The 20,436-nt window shown below is 44.7% G+C and overlaps 1 protein-coding gene and 1 long non-coding RNA gene across 3 annotated transcripts; one reads left to right on the top strand and one right to left on the bottom strand.

The window, feature by feature from the left end:
* Nucleotides 1-2,396: 2,396 nt before the first annotated feature.
* LOC112963669 lies at nt 2,397-13,319 on the bottom strand. 2 transcript variants are annotated; one of them, XR_003252686.1, is made up of 4 exons: nt 13,239-13,319; nt 9,006-9,166; nt 5,570-5,715; nt 2,397-4,745 (listed from the first exon to the last, which is right to left on the bottom strand). It is a non-coding gene; the product is annotated as an uncharacterized LOC112963669 (long non-coding RNA). The 2 variants fall into 2 exon arrangements; XR_003252685.1 differs by lacking the exon at nt 13,239-13,319 and having other exon boundaries at nt 9,006-9,692.
* SLC10A1 (solute carrier family 10 member 1) lies at nt 12,981-19,984 on the top strand. The gene is made up of 5 exons (XM_026060954.1): nt 12,981-13,432; nt 14,157-14,367; nt 15,891-16,069; nt 17,047-17,243; nt 18,358-19,984. Exons 1-5 carry the CDS (start codon nt 12,999-13,001, stop codon nt 18,552-18,554), a joined length of 1,218 nt encoding a protein of 405 aa, XP_025916739.1. The 5' UTR covers nt 12,981-12,998; the 3' UTR covers nt 18,555-19,984.
* Nucleotides 19,985-20,436: the final 452 nt, after the last annotated feature.

Below are 20,436 nucleotides of genomic sequence, written 5' to 3' on the forward strand. Positions count from 1 at the left end.
TTGTGCACAGAAGAGAAGTAGGGTGAGTCCCTGCAAGCTTTTTGGCAGGGAGACTGTGGGTCAATTCTGCCATCGCTCTCCCCAGGCAAGGTGATAATGCTGCACCTAGAAAAGCGGCCCCAGGAATCTCCTCACAGCTCCCCCAAGCAGGTGCAGGTACTGAGCCCACATCGGGCCCAGGGCCCTGCCATCTGGAAGTGCTGCTGGTGGGTTCTGTGCAGGGAGGTGCAATGCCGAAAGACCATACAGTCTGCAACACAGAAAGGGTTAAAGTAACTGGTAAGTATAGTTCTTAGCAGAAAAGCGTGATCTAGGCAAAGAAAAGCATCCTTTCCAGCACTGCCAACCCCACATACTCAAAAATTAAGTGTCAGGCTCCAGAGAATCATGGCTTAAAAATCACAAGGGTTTTTGTTCTGGTTTTAACAGAAAATTATAAATGTTTGCGCTTTTCCTAATTGCACTCTGGTTTCTTGAACTTTATGATGCACTTAGATCACATTTTCAAACTTTTCTCCAAATCCCTGAAGGCTACAAACTTTTACATTTTTATTGTAAAATAAAGTTGAGAACCTCACCTAATGCCCAGAGCTTTGGGGCAAACAGCAAAGATCAAAAGACTTATGCTGAAAACCAGGAAAATAGGAAACATTAGAGATCTCAAGAATGAGAAACCTGCAATATATATGTCTCTTAACATTTTTTCCCTAGTGTTGTGCAAAAAATCTTTTAGAAGTTATTTTGCTGTTTAAAAAACATCTAATTGCTTAAGTGAATTTTTGTCAAATTTAAGAGCAGGTCTTCAACAACATTCTGCTTCAGAGAACAATGTTGCTTGCAGCCATGGGGCACAGAAAGTTAAAACTGAGGCTGTTGTCCCAGGCTAACAAGGACAGAGAAGCCCAGTGTTTCCAAGAATATGTTGTGTGCTCTGGATTGCTGTTTATGGAGCAGAGAAGTTTGGGAAATATTATCCAAGGTCRAACCTAGACTTGACCTCCTGATCCATCAGGCATGACCAGCCTGATCCATGCTGCCTTTGCAGAACAGAAACTTATTGCCAAAAAGGGGCAGCTAAGTGCTGTCCAACTAACTTTGTTCATTTCCTAAGCTGCTGAAAGAGCTGCCATACATCTTTCCAGGGATACCTATCTTACAGGTGCAGATGAAGTGTGATAAATGTACCAGTCTGTAAAGCACCCAGTGATCCTCCAAGATTAAAGGCCAGTCTGAGTGTAAACTCACTATCAAGCCTCTTGAAAGGCTCTGGCTTGTTACAATCTGATTATACTGCCTGTAAAAGTCTGTACTATTCTCTTTTGCACTGATCTCTTTAGGTGTATTTACCATACACTTCCTGAGGCATCCTCCTGTAGAGACAGTGGCTTCCTTTGTTTGCTGTCAGAATGAACAAATGGAAATGAAAGTATGTTCCTAATAACTGTGTCCTTCTACTGTAATTAAAGCTAGACAAAAGCATTGCATTACTGGGTTTGGCTCACTGTTGCCTGGGTCCTTGGACAAGAACTAGCCCAGCAGAGTCGCCACAGGAGTGGCAGTAACAAAAAGACAACAGCACCTGGTTCATCTGTGGAACTCAAAGCCGCCAGGTTTCCTTCAGCCCAGAAACACAGCAGGACATCTGGGAGGACAAGGAATGCTTTCTAATAATCAGAAGATCCCACAGGGCTTGATAGGCTCCAGTATATAACCTGCGTATTTGTTAATGGGAGCAGGAAGAAATTTCTTCCATGAGCAGGTTATTCCATAACTGTTGGCTAAGGATTCACTTTCTTCAGTTTTCAAAATAATTCACCATGGCCAGTTTCAGAGGCAGGACAGAGGATGGATGTGTCTTATTGCTTTAATGTGGTAGGGCAATTGCTAAATGAGTGAAATGAGGGTCTCCTTTCCCTTCATGTGATAAAGCATGCCCAAATTCATCCGGCTTTTGAACTCACCAGCAAGTAAGCAGAAGTGGGGTTGGCAGCCACAGGAATGCAGCTTTGCTGGCATGCAAACTGTGAACCAGCCATCCACAAGCACTGTCCCAGGGAAAGTTCAGCACAGGTGGGTCTATAGAGCTGGAAAAGGTGAAGATAGATGGTAATGGTAATTGTCTGTGTCCTGCACCAAGGGCAAAGCAAGGAAATAGGTCCAGCTCTCTTCATCAGCAAATGAGCACCATAACCCCCTGCATGTCCTGCCCCTTCACTTTGAACCAGGATCTTATCATAACGGGTGTAAGTTCAAGAAAAACAGAACAGATGTGGGAAAAAAAGAGCAAAAGTCCTCCAAAATCCAAACTAAAAAAGCAGTGACATAACCATGTCACTGAATACTCAGAAAGTTTGTCCTGTACACAAACAGGTGAGGGTATCCAMGTATTTCTTTACATCTAGTATTTATTTAGTATTACTCCACTGATTGGTTGCTGTTCATGTGACAGCTTGGCCAATAGCCCAGGACTGACCCAGGGATGATCAGACTTCAAACATCCCTTATGACATGGTTTCAGATTACAGGTTTCAGCTACATTGCTGCCTTGTGAAGGCATTGCTGTCTCCCGTGCCCCCTCCGGGTGCTCCTCCAGGATGGCACACCTCCTTGTGCTGTGCCGGGAGCTACGTTTTCACACCGGCCTTTCTGCAGCTGCCTTGAGAATGGAAGCAGGTTTAAAAAAAAAAAAAAAAAAAAGAGTTTTTGCAGGGGAGAACACTTCAAGGAGTCTTGTGGCTGAATGCTGTTTTCTGACAGCCTGGCCTTAAGGTGAGCTGAAGAGCAGCAGCTTCCTAGTTGGGAGAGCAAAGCCCTGGCAGCAGGGGAGCCTTGTGAAAGGAAGGTGCTGGGGTGCCGGTGGGTGTTTGCAGGGTGCTGGGGCAGGAAGCCTCACACCATAGGTCACTCCTGACGTTTGCTGGAGCTGTTAACCAGTGCAGTCCCTTCTGTGGCATGTTTCCCTTCCTCCTTTGCTTTTTCTTTATTCAGAATCTCTATATCCTCCCCTTGCTTATGGCCAATAAAACCGCCTGCACTCTCAATGGCTTAACACTGTGTCCATTGCCTATAGAAGATTTAACCCCTTTACCTTTAGAAAAAGGAACATTGAGCAGGCAAACATGAAGAAACTCTTCTGCAGCTAGAAAGTATTATGTCCATCTGATTAACCTCAGATTGCTTCAGTGGCTTTCCCCACTCCACAGGAGACAGTGATAAAGCAGAGAGCAGGATCTAGACCTAACCAGGCCATTTGCTCAGGGACTTTTTGGTCCTGGGCTTTGTGAACAAGTGCAGTGTGGCTACAGCAGCCATTTCTGCCTCTCAGGGAAATCTTGACTCCTAAGAAATCTAACACGTCCTCTCCTTCTCTAAGCACCTATCATGCCTATGGACAGAGATAAGGCTAATCTTGTAATAACACCATCTACAGCTTTGCTGCAAAGAGTAAGACAGAAAAACACAAGAGTAAGAGAGAACAGATACAAGATCATTTTCAGTCATTGCAGTCAGTGGGGCAAGGATGCTAAAAGAGCAGTTCTGAGCCAGGCAAAGCCACAAACTCCAAGGTGGCAGCATCATTTTCATCCTTATTACCCCTGTAACTCCAAAATGTCAACTTGGTCCTACAAGGTCAGGCATGCAACTCAAACATAGCTCTGTTTTGGACTACATTTCTTAAATTAATTTTTCTGTTTGTTTTCCAAAAGAGACAGTTTTATAAAAGACCCTTTGGATTTCAACCGTTCTTGTTTCAGCATGACAATCAGAAGTGTGCACAGCAAAAATATGGGACAGAGCTTACAGAGTCCGGCTGTAATAACAAGAAAGACCCAAACTTCATTTCTGCTGTGGCCACTGCTCCAGTTCTGGGCACATTTGGATATGCACTTTTTGCCTTGTACTGCCACAGCTGATCCTAGTTTATATTTTTTCATCTCTCTCTCTCTCTCTCTAATCCTGCAATATCACATCATTCGCTTACCTATTTCAATTCTCTGGGTGATTCTGATGCCACCTCAGTGGCCTGGCAGACCAGACACAGTGTGTTTGTAGCATTCAGGGAAGCAGTGCTGCTTTCATCCATCAGAAAGAAGCAATGAGCACCCACCCCACACTCTCAAGGCAACACCACTTGAGTCCGTTCTGCCCCTAGAGCCCCACATTTCTGATGGCAACAGGGAAAGCAGCTCAAATTGTTGGTGCAGGATAGAGGCTTTCTCAGGGGTCAGTTGCTCCAACAAGCATTGCTGACCTTCCTCTGTATTMAGCCTAGAAGAGATTGCGTGTATAAAGGTTTCTGTTATGGATTAGCATAAAGAAGTCAAAGGTGGGGCTTAGGGAGCCATGGAGCAGGGGGTGTCCCCAGCAGGACGAGGAGCAAGCGCAGCTTTGTACAAATAAGCACTGGAGAGCAACTTCTTGGGAGAAACAACACATCTCCAGCAGAAAGCAGGACAACTAGTTTTAGCCCATCTCTAAGACAATGGGCCAACCAAACTGTTGTTCTTCCTATCAAACAGAATACAGTGTGGCAAATGTCCTGTGATGCATTTGGCAGAGGTACAAAGGGTCCTCACCAGCTTTCCCAGAGCTCTTTGGAGTATTGTGGCCTGTCACAGAATACCAACAGGGACAACCAGAACCATCAAAGACTTGCTGCGCTGAAGGGCTCAGCTTCTGTAACCAGTACACCCAATATATTTTTCCCAGTCCTCTGCCATCTTTTCTTCCTAGTCTCAAGGAAGCTGCAAGACAAAGAAATGGGAAGTGGAAGACAAAAACACTCTATCTGACACTCAGCAGGAGTCAGGGCGCTCTGTGTAGCCTGACGTGCTGGGAAGGATGGTGGCTGAGGACATCACAGCAGAGTGGTGGACTAGAGGATCCGCAGAGACCTGTTAGTACTAGGTTTTGCTGGCAAACCATGTAGGAAGAGTATGGGCTACTCTCCCACAGCGCTGCGTGCAAGTTGCATGGGAAAACTCCCCAGTTGTCGCACTGATCCTTCACATGAAAGCATTGAGTTGGAGTGGAGGCAAGGCCAGCTCTACTGCACTGCTGCTGGAGCACATCACTTCAGAGTAAATTCCCACTACGCAGTCTGGCTCTTACATGCCTTTTAGAAGTTTCCCATACAGCCACTGGGGACTTATTGCTAAGATTAAACCCTGGCGGTTTGCATGTAGTTACCATGCCTTCCCCTTGACATGGAGATTTCTCTCTCTTATCTAAGGCAATTTCACTACTCTTCAGATGAGTGCTTGGAGAGCAGTGGGAGGGGAAAGAGTGGGTGATGAGTCTGCCTTTTCAGGGATGTCCTTGTTCTCCCCTGGGGTTTGAGTAAAAGCCATAGATTCTTTCGTTAATCCTTGTCAACTCTTGATTACCTTATTTCTTACTTCCTGTTTTCCTAGCTGTCTCCTTTATTAAATGTTTATATTCATCAGGCAGAAAGAAGGGCTAATTCATGTCACTAACTGAACTGCTTAAAGCTGCAGTTAGAACTTAAACACAATCTATCCCCAAAAAATTGCTTAAAATATGAACTTTATACATTAAACACACTTACCTCAGCACAAGGTGAAGTTACCCTTCACAAGCTTAAGGGCTCCATAGCTGGGCAAGGGACTAGGAAACTTTCTGCCATCCTGATCGACTCTCCTGAGCTCGTACCATAAAGACTTGCCACGTGATCCAGAGAAAATGCAACATTTCCTTTAAAGACAYAACCCTCCATAGGTCAGAAAAACAGCAGGCAGGGTTTGCTTCTCACATGAAACTAAGAGCAAAAATCAGGGCTATATGGATTGGATACAGGCTTAAGGAAGCTCCTGATGGCCCGCCAACAGCATTCTGCCAAAGTTTCAAGGCAACTTAAACTGTCAAATATTTATGAAGCTGTCATTGACATCTGGTCCCTAAGGAAACCAAAGTCAAGATTAACTAGACTCACTAACTATGGAGTTAACGAGTGACTGCAATAGATAATAAACAATACCTCTTTTCCCATGGGGAAAAATGAACATCACTGAAATTAATATCCTTCCTCCATCCTGCTTCTTTGGAATTCCATTCCCACCCATACATCTGCCTTTTAAGATGAGTAGCAAAGCCAGAATCTCCCTTCAAAGCCGGTAACTCAGTGGTGCCCCACATGCTCCCCTTGCCCCACACAATGCCAGTCAGCACAGGGGTTTCTGCCCCAGACCTGCACACTGGTTCCAGCCAAGGAAAAACAGAGCCTTTACTACTTACCACCATGTCACAATAGCTGCTACTGACTCTTCAGAGAAAAATTAGCAGCTATTGCAGCAGCCAGAAATACTCTGCAACCTACGTTTACTAACTGTAAAAATTGCCCTTCTGCAGAAACAGACCTCTCTATTTGGAACAATTTAAAAACCCTTAGAGTAGTAACCTCACAGGATGGGAAGGGGCCCTTTCTCCTTGAGTCAGCACACTGGAAGCAAGGCCTTTCATCACTTCATAATACTGAAGGAAAGACTCACTATAGAAATTAGGAGGAAGAGGCAACATACTGAAATTTGAGCATATTATCTTATGAGTGTATCACCATTTTGGTCTCAATGCCTACAGTACATCACAATCTGTGGAGTGTTTTTTTTTTCTCCAGAGTTTCCCTTACTGTTTGAGGCATAAGCAAAGCCCACCTGACCAGCAAGCTCAAATTTAAAATGACTTCCCTAAAATGGAAAAGAAACATAGGCGTAAGCTCATTTTTCACTGCTAACCAACTGAAACATACTCGAGCTAACACTTCCAAGTGTTCTGTGGGCCTCCGTTTAAGATTAAGCCATCAGTAAAATCACAGGACGATGTATTGTACCCTCCTCTGACTGTTTAAAAGAGGTGTCACTAAACCAGACAGATGGTGGTGCTGTGTCTCAGCAGGCACTAATTTAGCCCATATGGGGTGCTCTTACATCATTTGTTCTGGGCAGAACTTAATTGCAGAATTAATTATTTTCCTATCAAACAAAATTGTATAAGAGGGCAGTCATGGAATTTTAAGCCTGATGGATGCTAAATGGGATTTGAATAAATATAAACAACTTTGGCTCCTCACTGCACTCAGAACTGCTAAGAGACTTGTATTGCCAAGGCAGAGAGCCCACAAATACCCAGCGGTGGAAGATGGCCACGGCCACGGCAATGCCAGCCACCAGGAAAGCACCAGCGTATGATCCTGGCCACCCCACTGCAGGGCCATGGCAACTGGGCGATCCGTTCTGGGGATGCCACACAGCAAACGCAGCTGGTTAGTGAATCACATATTGCACCACCGTCTGTCTCTGGCACGTCTGGATGTCTGCGAGAGGCCACAGCGGTGTGATGCTGATCCGGGAGGGGGTGGCAGCCGAGGACGTCACTGGCCCGGCCACCAGCCAGGGCTGAACCCACGACTCCCTGGCTGTCTTTCACTGTCTCTGTGCTTGTGATAGGAAGACAAGCGAATCATACTGCAAGCTGATTTTCATAAACTGATGCTGCTGTTCTGCAAAGTGCACAGTGTATAGCAACCCCTCCTTACACATGCACAGCCTGAGCTGGGGGAACAGGGGCAGCGGCACGTAAGGGGGCTGAAGCCCCCAACTCCTGCTCCCCTGCTGCGGTCTCAGGGGTTCAGCTGCTCCCATGGTAGCACTGCAGGAGCTTTTGGCACTGCTGCAGGAATCCAGTGAGAGCTGCTGGGATGGCGAGGGCTGGGTGCCGCTCTCCAGCTGCCCCTCGCCCTGAAGGTCTGTCCTGCTCCAAGGACATGCTGCAGACCTGTCCCTTCCCTGTGATGTGCCATGTGGCCACCCTCCAGCATGGAGCTGGCCCAACACGGCACTCAATGCAGAGGCATGGCCACACGACAGGACCTAGCATAGGGGCAAGGAGAGGGGAGGGCAGCCCTCACCCTGGTGTCAGGCCACAGCTGCCCTGGCCCATGGTACATCACAGCCCCTGCCTGGACTACTTCAAGCCAGGTGGTGACCGGTTTGCCTCTCAAGACGAGTCTGTTCTATTTGTTCTCATTTCTTTCCATCTATCAGAATGGAATCAGACATAAACAAACCTAAATGCCACCCCAAACGCACAATTTTCCTTCGGACAAGCCAGACCAAACCACAGGCGACAGCTGCTAGTCAGCTCAGAAACCTACCCCCATACATATTCAAAAATAAACCCAGGGTAACCAGTACATTCAGTCATTCAAGGAGCTCAAAAGGCTGAGGAGGAAGCACAAAACCAGGTTAGTTTCTGCTTTAGTTATGACAGGGACCACTAGACAAGAATTATGACTCTTTTTGTTTTGAAGACCTAAATGTACCTAGACTTCAATGGTAAAGCCAGAGAGGTTGCATCCTCAGATGATAATAGCAATGGAAAACACAGACAGGAGAAAAACTGTGGCCTTGCGGAGCCACAATTAGAGCAAGCCCTGACAAAGAGCAGTTGTTCCTGTAGAAACATCCCTCTTGAACCTGTTGACAGCCACTTCAGCACGGTGCCAGTCACATGGACATGGCTGCTGTGGTGCAACCCCTTGGCCTCATCTAGGTAAGATTGGTACTGACCTGCTACCAACATCCTCATGAGCAATCAGACAATGCTGAACAACTGGAGGGAGAAAGAAGAATATACAAGAATATAAGCAAGGCTAGGGAGGACATTTCTGTCACCATCCAGGACAGCGCAAAGCAAAAATGAAGAGAAAGCACAGGCAGGTTTACTGCTGTGGGAGGGGGAGAAACATGTGTGTTGGTACCCAGCGCAGAGTGTGCCAATGAAGGCAGACACACAACCACCTCATCGCAGCTGCAGCCGGGCCTGCGAGGAAGAGCAGTCCAGCAAAATAGGAGGGAAAGCATCTTCCACTGCACACCTGGGGAGGGGGCAGGAGAGGCAAGCACTAGAGAGCCAGTTGCCTCAAAAATGCACACACAAAAAGAGAAAATTGATTATCCCAGCATAACTGGGCATTAAGAAAACCTTACCTGAGTTAAATATGGGCACCAGATGTCAAGATCTTGTTTGGACTGTGGGTCATCTTAGTGTAAAATCTGGCACACATCAAGTCACCATCACTTGTATTGGGCACATCTGCTGAAGTATGGCCTTTGGACAACAACTAGGGTAAGCTCAGTTGTGTTAAATTCTGTAAAAACACAAAAGAAATTACAGTCCTAGCTGCAAACTGAAAAACTCAGCTCCCCACCATTAAAGGAGGCACACGAGCCACTTCGTATTTATCTAGTAAATTTATGAAGTTGTATTTAGAAAGCATAAAGTACTGACTCCTTTGGTGTCTTTAAAAATAAAGTCCACAACACTTTTGAGCTCTAACAAGAAGCCTGCAGACTTGTATCAAATTATTTTCAATACCTCGGGCTTGTTAAGTATCCTATGATACCCATTGTATTAGACAGTATCTTTGAATTTGGGAGTATTTGACCTAATAAAAAAGATCTAAGAGATGGCACCTACAAGAAGACATACTATTTTATGAAGTCTTTTATCCTCAAACAGCAATCTGGCCCTTAGCATGCAACCACTGCCCTCAAGTGGTGGAGCTGTGCAGGACCTTTCACTAAGCTCCTTAGCCTTATACAGTGTAAGGACATGGACCTTCGCACTACGGGGGAAAGCTACTTGGGCATATTTGAACCATAAGGAAGAAAAGGGAGAACGTTTAGGGAACAGTTAGAAACTTATCTTTTAAAGACTGAGTCCAGGAAGTGGTCAAAGTAAAGAAGAAGCCTATATTGCCTCGGGATGAAACTAGCTGGGTGTCCTCAGGTCTCCCCAGAAGAGCCGTCCTGCTTCCCCAGGGAGGAGAACCAGAGCAGAGGCCCAGGCAGCATGCAGCACCTGCTCTCAGCACTGCCACCCCTGAGCATCGCGACTGTCCCCACGGGGCAAGGTGCCTGCAGACAGCCGCCCAGGCAGCCCCGGGCACCACAGCCTGCACCTTCCTCCAGCCATGCTCCTTGGCCCAACCCAGCTCCAGCCTGTTTCAGAGCTGAGATGTGGTTATCTGGCCACGTCTGAACAGAGATGCCCAGCTCCAGTGTCTGTGTAAAATGACTGGACATCCCCAGCATGAATCGGGGTGAAACAGGGATCATAATTTATTCCCCTTCTCCCAGTGAATCTCTCTCTTGGTTCCTCTGGCATTTCCTGTTTTAACCAGCAGGGAGCCAGCAGGAACTTTTGAAGAGCATAAAACTATTAGGCTTTTTTTTTTTTTAATTATCAGGGTAGTTGAAACATTCTTCTATAGTCCTGCAAAGACAAATGGGGAGAGAATTATAGTATTGCCATTGTAAAATACTGAATGGTACTGACCTTGCTGGGGGAATTCTGTGGGCTGTAGAGGCAGATACATTTTATAAGCAAATTAATTGTGTGACTTGACTTTTCTTGCATCTTCTGACAAAAATCAGTGTACAGTTAAAAGGCACAGTCAAACACAGTGGAAACAAACATTTTCTTAGAAAGTCTGAAGCTCTTTGGGAATAAAACTGAAGGGAGGGAGAAAAATGCAGAAGGAACTGCTGCAGACTTTGCTCATGCATTTCCTACCAACTCTTAGGGGCTTTACCCATGTGCTACTCTAACAGCATTTATTTGTGCCTGGAAATCTTGCACTTGCCCAAAGAAAAATAAAATACTCGCTGTACTTCAGGGCATCTCTTCCTGTTTGCTTAGCCAAGACTCCAGAAATGAGACTATACATTACTATTTGCCTCAAAGCACCGCCTGCATATTATGGGGAGAGCACATCTCTCCAGGCATGAGCAGCACAGTCCAAACTAATGGTGGAGCATTCAAAGGGTACATGAGAAGCTGGCAGGCACAAACATGGAGAGAAATGGGGAATTCTTGGTGTGGTTCTGTCCTGCTGCTTTTGCCTCTCTCCCACAGGGCTCCTGGCACCACTCTGCCCCAGCCTGATTGGGGATGCATGCACCGGGCTCAAGAGCTGCTGTTGCTGCTTTTCCTGCATGGCACCCAGCCTAGAAGACAAAGTTCCCAACCAAAATAAGAGCAAGCAAGGACCAGGAAGAAAAGCTCTGACAATCCTGCCTGCATCCAGTGATTCTTCCAGAGCAGCCGGGCTGGAAAGGTTGCTGCCTGCTGAGCTCTGAGATGAATAGAAATGATGAATACATTACTGAAACAAGCAGAACAGAATTATAATGATCTTTAGCAAAGGATTAAAGTCTGGCCATACTGCAGCAACTCCTTCCCCCTCCTCTGGTTAAAATCCTGCCCTAATTCTGTGCCAGAGAGAAAAAGACAACAGTCCTACAACAACACATACTCTGAGAATTTCACTATCTAAAAGACTCTTTTAGACATGGGCATTATGTTCTGCAAAAAGACAAGATTTTGCCAAGGGAAAAAGATTTTCTTGAATCAGGAGGACTGAAGAGTGTTACTGCTCACCAAGTTCAACCAGGAATGGATGGAGCAGCAAGCAATCTCACTGAAGCCTCCTAAAGCTGTATTCACAGGCATTTAAGGTAACGGCATTTACTTCACTCTGGTTTAATGTATCTGGGTTTGTGTGTTTCTGTATAGCCCCACATCCGACTCTGGCAGTGGGCTCCAGTCAAATTGCTCCCTAAAAAAAGGCAAAACMTGTAGAGGGGTCAGGGAGCACAGCACCTGCTGATGGGGCAGGCAGCATGCTGTTCCCTAGCATGGTGCATGTACCTGCTGTTCAGCCAGGTGATGGGAAGCAGCAGGGAAGAGCAGAAGGGGTCCCTTCAGCTTCTGCAGCAGTTAGATGAACAATCTTTGATAGCCACCTCTTCGGTCCCTCTTCCTGCCTCCGTGCCCTCTCCTATTTCCTTGCTCACCAGAGAGCTGCACCCATGCCGTGACATGAAACCTTGCACTGGAAGCAGAAGGCAAGTAGTGTCGGAGCAGAGAGGGGGCTAAGCTAAAACTGCTTGCTTGACCTTGCTTGAAGAGGTTGGGCCATGCCAGCACTGCTCACTGGATCACAGTGCAAGGTACCTCAGGCTTCACCATGCAGCCTGTCCACCTGTGCTGTGCACAGTATGCAGCGAGCATTGCTTTGCACTGTAGGAGCTGCTCAGGGGCTCCTCGCACACAGAACCTCCCCTCGACACCAAGGCAGGAATAATATTTTGAACATTGGTAAAGCTTAGAGAATTCATTCTCGTGCAACCAAAAACTCGCTAGGCAACGTCAAGCAGTGCATGTCTCTGTCCATATCCTGGCTCTGATAAGAGGAAATTGCATCAGTAAAAGAGATATGAAAGCCTCTAACAGTTTACCAGAGAAACTACTTGTCCATAGAGGTAGTTTCTACCTAGCCTTACTATTGAGAGATTGACTTATGGCCAGGAGCATAAGGATTTTATAAGCCTTCTTAAAAATAAAGTACCCTGGATGCATCATGCTTGTAAGCATTGGCCTTAGAGATGTTTCATGGCCAAGAGTTCTTCTGGTTTATTTTGCTTTGTATGAAATGTCTCTCTCTATTGATTTTAAATGAGCCTCCCTCTCATTTTCACCAGCTATGCCCTTGTTCACATATGGTGAAAACAGACACTAACGGAGTGGGAGACCAGAGTGGAAGTATAGGCAAGCTACACAAGGTACTACTGAAGCGAGCAGGATTCATGTTTCATTGTTATGAAACAGAGACGGAAACTGGGCTTTGTGACATGTGTTGATTGACAATGTGAGTAGTAGAGATACTCTGTTGTGATTCTATGCATAAGGAGAATGCTTCGACATCCTAGGCAAGAAGTTTCCAAGAAGCATAAATTATAATCAACACAATCCCTCAAAACAGACTTCAGCTTCAACAGCTGCTAAATGATAAGAGTGGTGGCCTGAAGGAGAGAAGGTGCAGACCACAGGCAGGAAAAGAGCTCACATTTTGCTTGTATTTACTGAATTTTATTCAGATTTCTGAATCAATCCCTTCCTCACCTTGCCAGCCGCTTATGGAAGAAGGGACCTCTAAACTCTTCAGCAGAATGAATAAGACCAAGGGAGCCTTTGAGAGCCCGGAGCTTTGGAGCCCAGGTCATACACAGAGCACCTCCTTGACCAGCACTGCACCACCATTTGCATTTGGCCAGCAGGCCACAGACAAAGCCCTGAATGCGATCCTTATTGTGGTCCTCTTCATCGTCATGGTATCTTTGGGGTGCACAATGGAGATAACCAAGATCACAACTCACCTCAGGAAACCCAAAGGGGTAGCAATTGCTGTAATGGCTCAGTACGGTGTAATGCCTTTGACAGCATTTGTTTTGGGCAAGCTCTTCCAGCTAGGTACTATAGAATCCCTGGCCATCCTCATCTGTGGCTGCTGTCCAGGTGGAAACCTCTCAAACATCTTTAGCCTAGCACTGAAAGGAGATATGAACCTCAGGTAAGGAAAACTGAGCACATATACATTGCCCAGGCCAGTATAGTTGTACAATCAGTTCAGAAGCTAGCTTAATCAACATTAGCAATCCCCAAGAAGCTAAACAAAGACTGAAATATTAAGTCTAGAATATTTTTAAAGCACACATTGCTCAACAAACCAATTTGTCCCTGCTTTACAATAAAATGGAATTTACACCTTTCTATGAAGCATACAATATAAGTCACTCTTGATGAGATGGGTGCTGGAGCACTTTTTCCACCTCCATATAGTAGTACACATGCCTAATGTTACCTCACTTCTCCACCATGCCAGTTATTGGTACAGCTGGAGACCAGCTGCCTTTGCATGTAGAATGACAGCGTTGTCTGAAGAAGCTGCATCCATGAGAAATGTGGAACTAGAAGTGGCCCTCATTCCAACAAACCCTAGCAATATCCAGGCAAAAATGATTGAGCATGGTTTTGGCACTTATGAATTTCTGAAATACGAGCTGTACCTGTAACAAAGGTCCTTTCTGAGCTTAAATTAGAGCTTTTCTTCCCCCGTCTCTATTTGTATTAAGTCCTTCTACAACCTGATAGTAATGTTGAGGAAAGTTCAATGACAGGCTGGAAAGAGCAAGGTAAAGTTTTAGATTAAAATCATGTGTCCAGGTTAGTAAGAAAATGACCATATTCCACAAAAGATGTTATTCTTTTACTGAAAGGTTCTTTCTTCCTCTCAGCATTGTAATGACCACATGCTCAACAGTCCTGGCAATTGGACTAATGCCGCTGCTTCTGTACCTTTATTTGGGAGGACTATATGAGGGTGATCTGGAGGGCAAGGTGCCATACAAAGGAATAATCGTCTCCCTGGTCCTTATGCTAATTCCCTGTGCCATTGGCATCATCTTGAATGAGAAGAAAACAGAGTACACTGGCTTCGTCATCAAGGTAAGAAGTATCCTGTGCTAGTCACCTTTCAGCCAAGGGCCTCAAGGAAGCTTACAAAACTAGAGGTATAGAGAAATTAACTTCTTTAAGGCATGCCACAAACCAGTGAGATGGCTGAGTACAGTACTCAAAACCATCACTTTAGTCTTTAAACAGTATTTGCTAATAGAGAGGTCCTCAACTTCTATTGGATGGACAGCATTTTGTAGGCAATCTCCTACTTTGCTCTCTTCTGTTAGTTTCAATTTTAACTTTATTTTCTATTGCTACAAGCAGCACTAAAAACTGTAACCAAGCAGACCCAAGATACAAAAAAACCTCCCTGCTGTTCTCAGAGCTCTAGCACYGCGCAAAAGGCAAACTGCAAAGCTTCTACTTAGAGCAATGAGATATCCATCCAGCCAAATCCACCAGATCACTAAGCACCTGTTTAAGTCTGCAGTCATCTCCCTACCCTCTTTGTATATCTAGCATTTAAACAGCAAAAGGGAAATCTGGACAACCAGGTAAACATTGCCTAACCCAACAACTTCAACAGCAGTACCCAGAGAGCTGCTAACAACTTTGCAAACCTGTTTTTCATAGCTTCTTTCACTCAGACTCCATCTCATCAGAGAAAATGGAACAAAACTTTGGGTGCCAGGACCCACACACCTGATAAAATGGTATTAGGAGTAGCCAAACTCTAAGAAGCATGGGAACCCAGGAGTCAGGCTAGAGCAAATGTAGGAGGACCATAGCTCTTCATAGGTTCCTTTACTAAGCACAGGAAAGTGATGACCAGATTTCTAAAAGAAGCATTAAAAGTCTAGAGTGGAAAGGCAACCTATACTGACCCAGCTGACCCTTGGCTCTTTTTCCTTTCTGCTAACACCATCTTTGTATTTCTCTTCTCTAGAAGAGGGAGGGGGTACAGTTGCTGTAAATAAACAGCTGGAGAACTCCATCTAAACTATTCTCCAAAGTGGAGAGGCATGAGAGTTACGTATTCTGCCTCCCAAAATTACCCAGGTACTTCACCTGCTGAATCACCAGGCCCCAGTGAGATGATCTGAAAATGCAGCTACCACATTGCATACCTGCTGTAGGCAGGTTCTACCTGTGAGTAACATGGTTTCCTCCCCAGCTACTTTGGGTGAAAAGTATGTCATACTTGACCAACAGAGGGACCTGGGCAGAGTGACATACTGTCATTCTGCCTGAGAAACAAGTGGCTGGTGGACCAAACAAAAAAAATACTGGTCAGTCATTTTGCACATGTGCCAGGAAGGTTGTTATTTAAGGTCTCTCTAGGTAATACCTCAAAATCACAAAGGAAGCTGAAATGTCTAACAGCATTGGCAAGTCTCTTCTTGATTACTTGGTAACATTTAAGCCCATGAAAGGCACCTATGCACCACTGTGGATCTCTCACTATATACTTACATATATGATAGATGGAACTGGACACAGCTGCTTCCAACAGTTGAGACATTTTGATGAGGATTTTTGTCTTGTCCGTGTCTTGAACACTTTCATTTTAGACAGGGATGGCTGTGCTTCTACTATCATCTGTTGCAATAATCATTCTGTCTGTCATCAATGTTGGAAGCAGTATCACGGCCACCTTCTCACCAGCACTCCTGGGATCTTCTGCCTTGATGCCTTTTATTGGATTCCTGCTGGGCTATGTTCTCTCTGCAGTCTTCAGGCTTAATGATCGGTACGTTCTTCCACTCCCTCCTTGCCAGAAGAAATATAGAATAATGGGAGCTCTGATGCAGAGCAACGGTGAATGCATTGGTTTCAACATGGAGGTACTTTCATAAAATGAACACTGACTAGTCTCCCAGAATTGGCTCTATAAGTATGAGCAGATACCCTGCTGGCTGCAATACTCCTATATTGTGAGTGGGGAGAGAAATGAATTCAACCTCTGCTCCCTGCTTACCTCAGCAAAGAGTGGGGAGGAACAGGAGGAACCATTTCTCTGAAGTGTGTACCTGATCACCACAAGAAGGGTGAAGTCCATTACACAAGCTCCCTGGACAAGCTGAGGATGGTTTTGACTTAAGGTCACTAGTGACCCACAAAGTGTATGTTACCAGCCTCTGTTTTCAGCAACGAAGTAGGAGAAAGAGGAGAATGAACAGTACCAAACAAAGAGCAATGGAAAAAAAGAATTAGGGAATGACAACAGAGACTGAACCTCAAGTGACAAAATTATTATTCTACTGATAATTACATCAAACTAGTCAGTGCATTCAGCTGAAGCCCCAGGAATTCAAAACAGAAACCTTGAACCTTGCATATAAAACCCACTCCTTCCCTTTCTCATCCTGCCTAATCCAGATAAGTCCCCTAGCCCTCACCTATTTTCTATTCACTTTTTGTCATCACATCTTAGACTCCTCTTTTTACCTCAGAACTAGGTTCCTTCCCTGAAGCTGCAGATCCCAGAGGAGCATGACACAAGGCCTCCAAAACACTGTTAAGCAGGAAGTCCACATTTATAGTGCTGCCTCCTCACATTACCAAGGGAGCACAAAGTGAATCTCCTTTCTGGGTTTCCCAGTATTGCCTGTGCTGGAAGCTGCTTCATCAAGAAGCAAGTGCATGAGGTATCGAACAGCAAGGTAAGTTGCTTAGAAATGGATCAAGTCTTTAATATATGTCTGGGTTTACCTGTTTCTTCTCCAGATGCAGACGGACAGTGTGCATGGAAACTGGCTGCCAGAACGTACAACTTTGCTCTACTATACTCAAGGTCACCTTTGCCCCAGAAATCATTGGTCCCCTGTACTTCTTCCCACTTCTCTACTTGATGTTCCAGCTTGGAGAGGGTCTTCTGCTCATCCTGGTCTTCAGGATCCATGATAGAATAACAAAACCAAATGGCAAGTGCACTTTTGTTCCTGTATTTCCCAAGTTTTCCATTCCCAACCATATATACTTATAAACAATTACCAATGAACCATTGCTTTGTAGGGGCAGAATTCAGTTGCCCTTTAACTCAGTTACCATACACAATACACAAGGGCTAAACAAATCACAAGCAAAAATCAGAGGTAACTGAAGACATTAGAAATTGCTTCTTATATCAACAGTGTTTTGTAATGCAATACRTTATCTATGGTATCAGTGCTCACAGGTTTTCAGAGTTCTGTGCTTGAACCACAGTAGGTTCAAAAAAGCTGTGATTTGCTCAAAAGCTGTGATTTGCACTGAACACATGCAAAGGATAGTCACATGCTTGTCTAAAACTACAAGAGAACATTAGATACTCTCTGATGCAACAAATCCTGGCCTCACTGCTAGCTGAAGAGGATTCACTGAGGGTGTCACTTTTGAGGGTGGAAGGAGGAAACAAACAGAACTTCTGCTGAGTACTGTAGCTAGAAGAAGGAAGCTTTTAGATCTTCTGCTAGAAAGTACACAAACAAATTCAGCTTAATTAAAAATACATTTGATATATATAGTATCAGTACAAATGTGAGGTAGACTCTTCTCCAGCTTCAACAGGTTCATAACATCAAAGTCTAGCTGAGTCTCTGTGAAGATGGTTGGAAAATGAACTGCTGAATCAGATCCTCTACCAGCCACCCTAGCCCTGCCTCTAGCTGCCATCTCCAGTCACTCGGGATACAGAGAAGCAGCTGAGCAGCACCATGGGCTGTTATAAGAGCATTTTGCTATATTTTACAACTATAGATAAATGATCACAAACACTTCCTATTACACATAAAAACACTCAGTTTTGATCCTCAGGCACATCTTCAGTGCAAAGCAGATGATGTTGGAAACAGCCAGAGAGGAGGCTCATAAACCTGTTGCAAAAAGGGTGGCTTTCCAGGCAGATTCACGAAATGATGGGAAACAAAATGGGCTGAAGTATTTGGATAAGACTTCAAGTTCCTTTTATCACCTAGCAACAACAAATCTTAGCTTTTACAAGCTTTCCATAACCTAGGTTCAGAACTATGCATTCTCATTAATTTTTTTTTCCTGTAGATGCAGCAAAAATGACCTGCACAGCTATCACCCAAGACAGAGATATCGCCCAAGAAATAAAACCAGTATCAAGACCCCACAGAAATAGTGGGAAACCAGGAAAACAGTATAGAAATATTGCGCAACAGATGCTACCACTAACCCCTCAAGCTCTACCTTCTGCAGAAGGCTTACAAGTCTCCCACAGTTGTGTGTAAAACTTGTACTACATGCTCATTTTAAACCAGAGGAAGGGATCTCCCACAGAGCTATCCCCACCCTGTGTTATCTCCCAAAGACCTTCTTCCACAGACTAAGCCTCTTCCCACCATCCCCATGAGGGAGACTTCCAGGATCAGGTGTGGAGACATCCATGACAACCTACAGCTACTCCTTTTCATGTGAGATGGTTTAATGCACTAACCTCTCTGCTGCATTCCCAAGTGACTGCCCCCACCTTTGTCCATATGAAAAATCATTTCCAGTATCAATTCCTTAAGTTCACTTTTTCATAATTGTCTTACTGGCAAATGTTGGAGGCCATTCCCAAAGACATCCCTGAAACTTAATGTACATTAATTTCTCTAGTGGAGACCCGAAATGAAGTGTGAAACTTTCTCAATACAGCATCCACAAACTGAGACCAATGTCCCGTTCAGGGAACCCATGGACTGCTGGTCATTCCCATTTTCCAAGAACCCAAGTACTGTACGGTATACCATTTGTGTCTACATAGCAGAGATCACAAAAACTCACACAGTCACGTAACCTGCATTAGTGTGAAGAGTTTGGGCCCAGCAAGCTGTACGTGAGCCCTGAACATGCCTTCCTTTTTATGAGCCAGTCAGCTAACTACAGCATATTTTCAGGACATCATCTTGCTATTTATATCACACTACAGAGATGACTATGTTGAAGGATTGGCATTAGAACTTTAAACGTGCTAAGTATGCATTGCAACCTAAAGTAATACAGCTTAAAGAATAAACAGGACTGTAATGAGAACCTACACTTAATAAAGCTTCTGTCATAACCGCTGTAACCTGATGCACAAGTATAGGTATCACAGTATCATCTGTAGAATCATTTTTGACAAGCCAACATAACTCTCAGCAGCGCAAAGCCTAGCAACATGTTTTAAGATTACAGCCCACCCAGACACCAAGCATCATGGCAGCTAGCTCGCCAATACAAAAATCTATTCAGGCTGCCAGTGAGGAATTGTTTTAGAAACGGGCTTCACAACAGCTGGAGCAGAAAACATCCCAGAATTATTTTTGTTTTGCTAAATATAAGGGAGTGATGTGTCTGAAATAACACCCCTTTCCAGTGATCAGGTGCCTTCACCCATGTGGATTCTACCTGCAGCCAAGTCCCACTTGAACCTATTTGAAATGCCCATAATCATTCAAGCAAGCAGAAAGGATCAAATAACTAAAGACAGAGCAGCTAACCTGACATTCTAGGCAAGTTTCAATGCCTTCTTTATAGTTAAAAGCCCTCCTCTTCCACATTTCCTAAGAGAATGACCCAACATCTGAACTACTAGCCTGAAAGCAACTGCCCACCCACCAAAGCAGACTAAAAATAATTCAGACTAACTGCACGTCAATCTGAATAGCTCTCCCCAATATTCTTGCTTGCAGGAGCACTTACTAGTTTGATATAGTGTCACATCAATGGACAGATTCATCACGAGGTCCAAGAACTTTTCAGGTAACTACGTTACTAGTTAATAAGAAGCAGCAGCTCTAAAACAGTAGAGAGAGAAGCCAACAGGGTCTGCAGAAGAAAACAAAATAAATCCCACAAGACCACAGCCAGCTCGGAGTTGAACTACCTTCTGCCTTTCCTAAAACCCGATCCACAGTCCATCCTAGGTTCTAAGGATCTTCTTAAACATTTCGGTGAATTACTGWATTAGGTTTGTTAAACACTCTAGAAGAAAGCACGTTTGTTACTTAAGTTTTAAATTAAATTCTAAGGACCTCTCTTGTAATATGGATGAGGATTTGAGAAACATTGGGATTACAGAGGATCACTGTAAGGCATAAACATGCAAGATACCAGAACACGGAAATGCAGGGCAACATTACTGCA

This window comes from Apteryx rowi, unplaced genomic scaffold (genome assembly GCF_003343035.1).
Source record: "Apteryx rowi isolate R43461 unplaced genomic scaffold, aptRow1 scaffold_173, whole genome shotgun sequence".
In the NCBI taxonomy this organism is placed as follows: domain Eukaryota; kingdom Metazoa; phylum Chordata; class Aves; order Apterygiformes; family Apterygidae; genus Apteryx; species Apteryx rowi.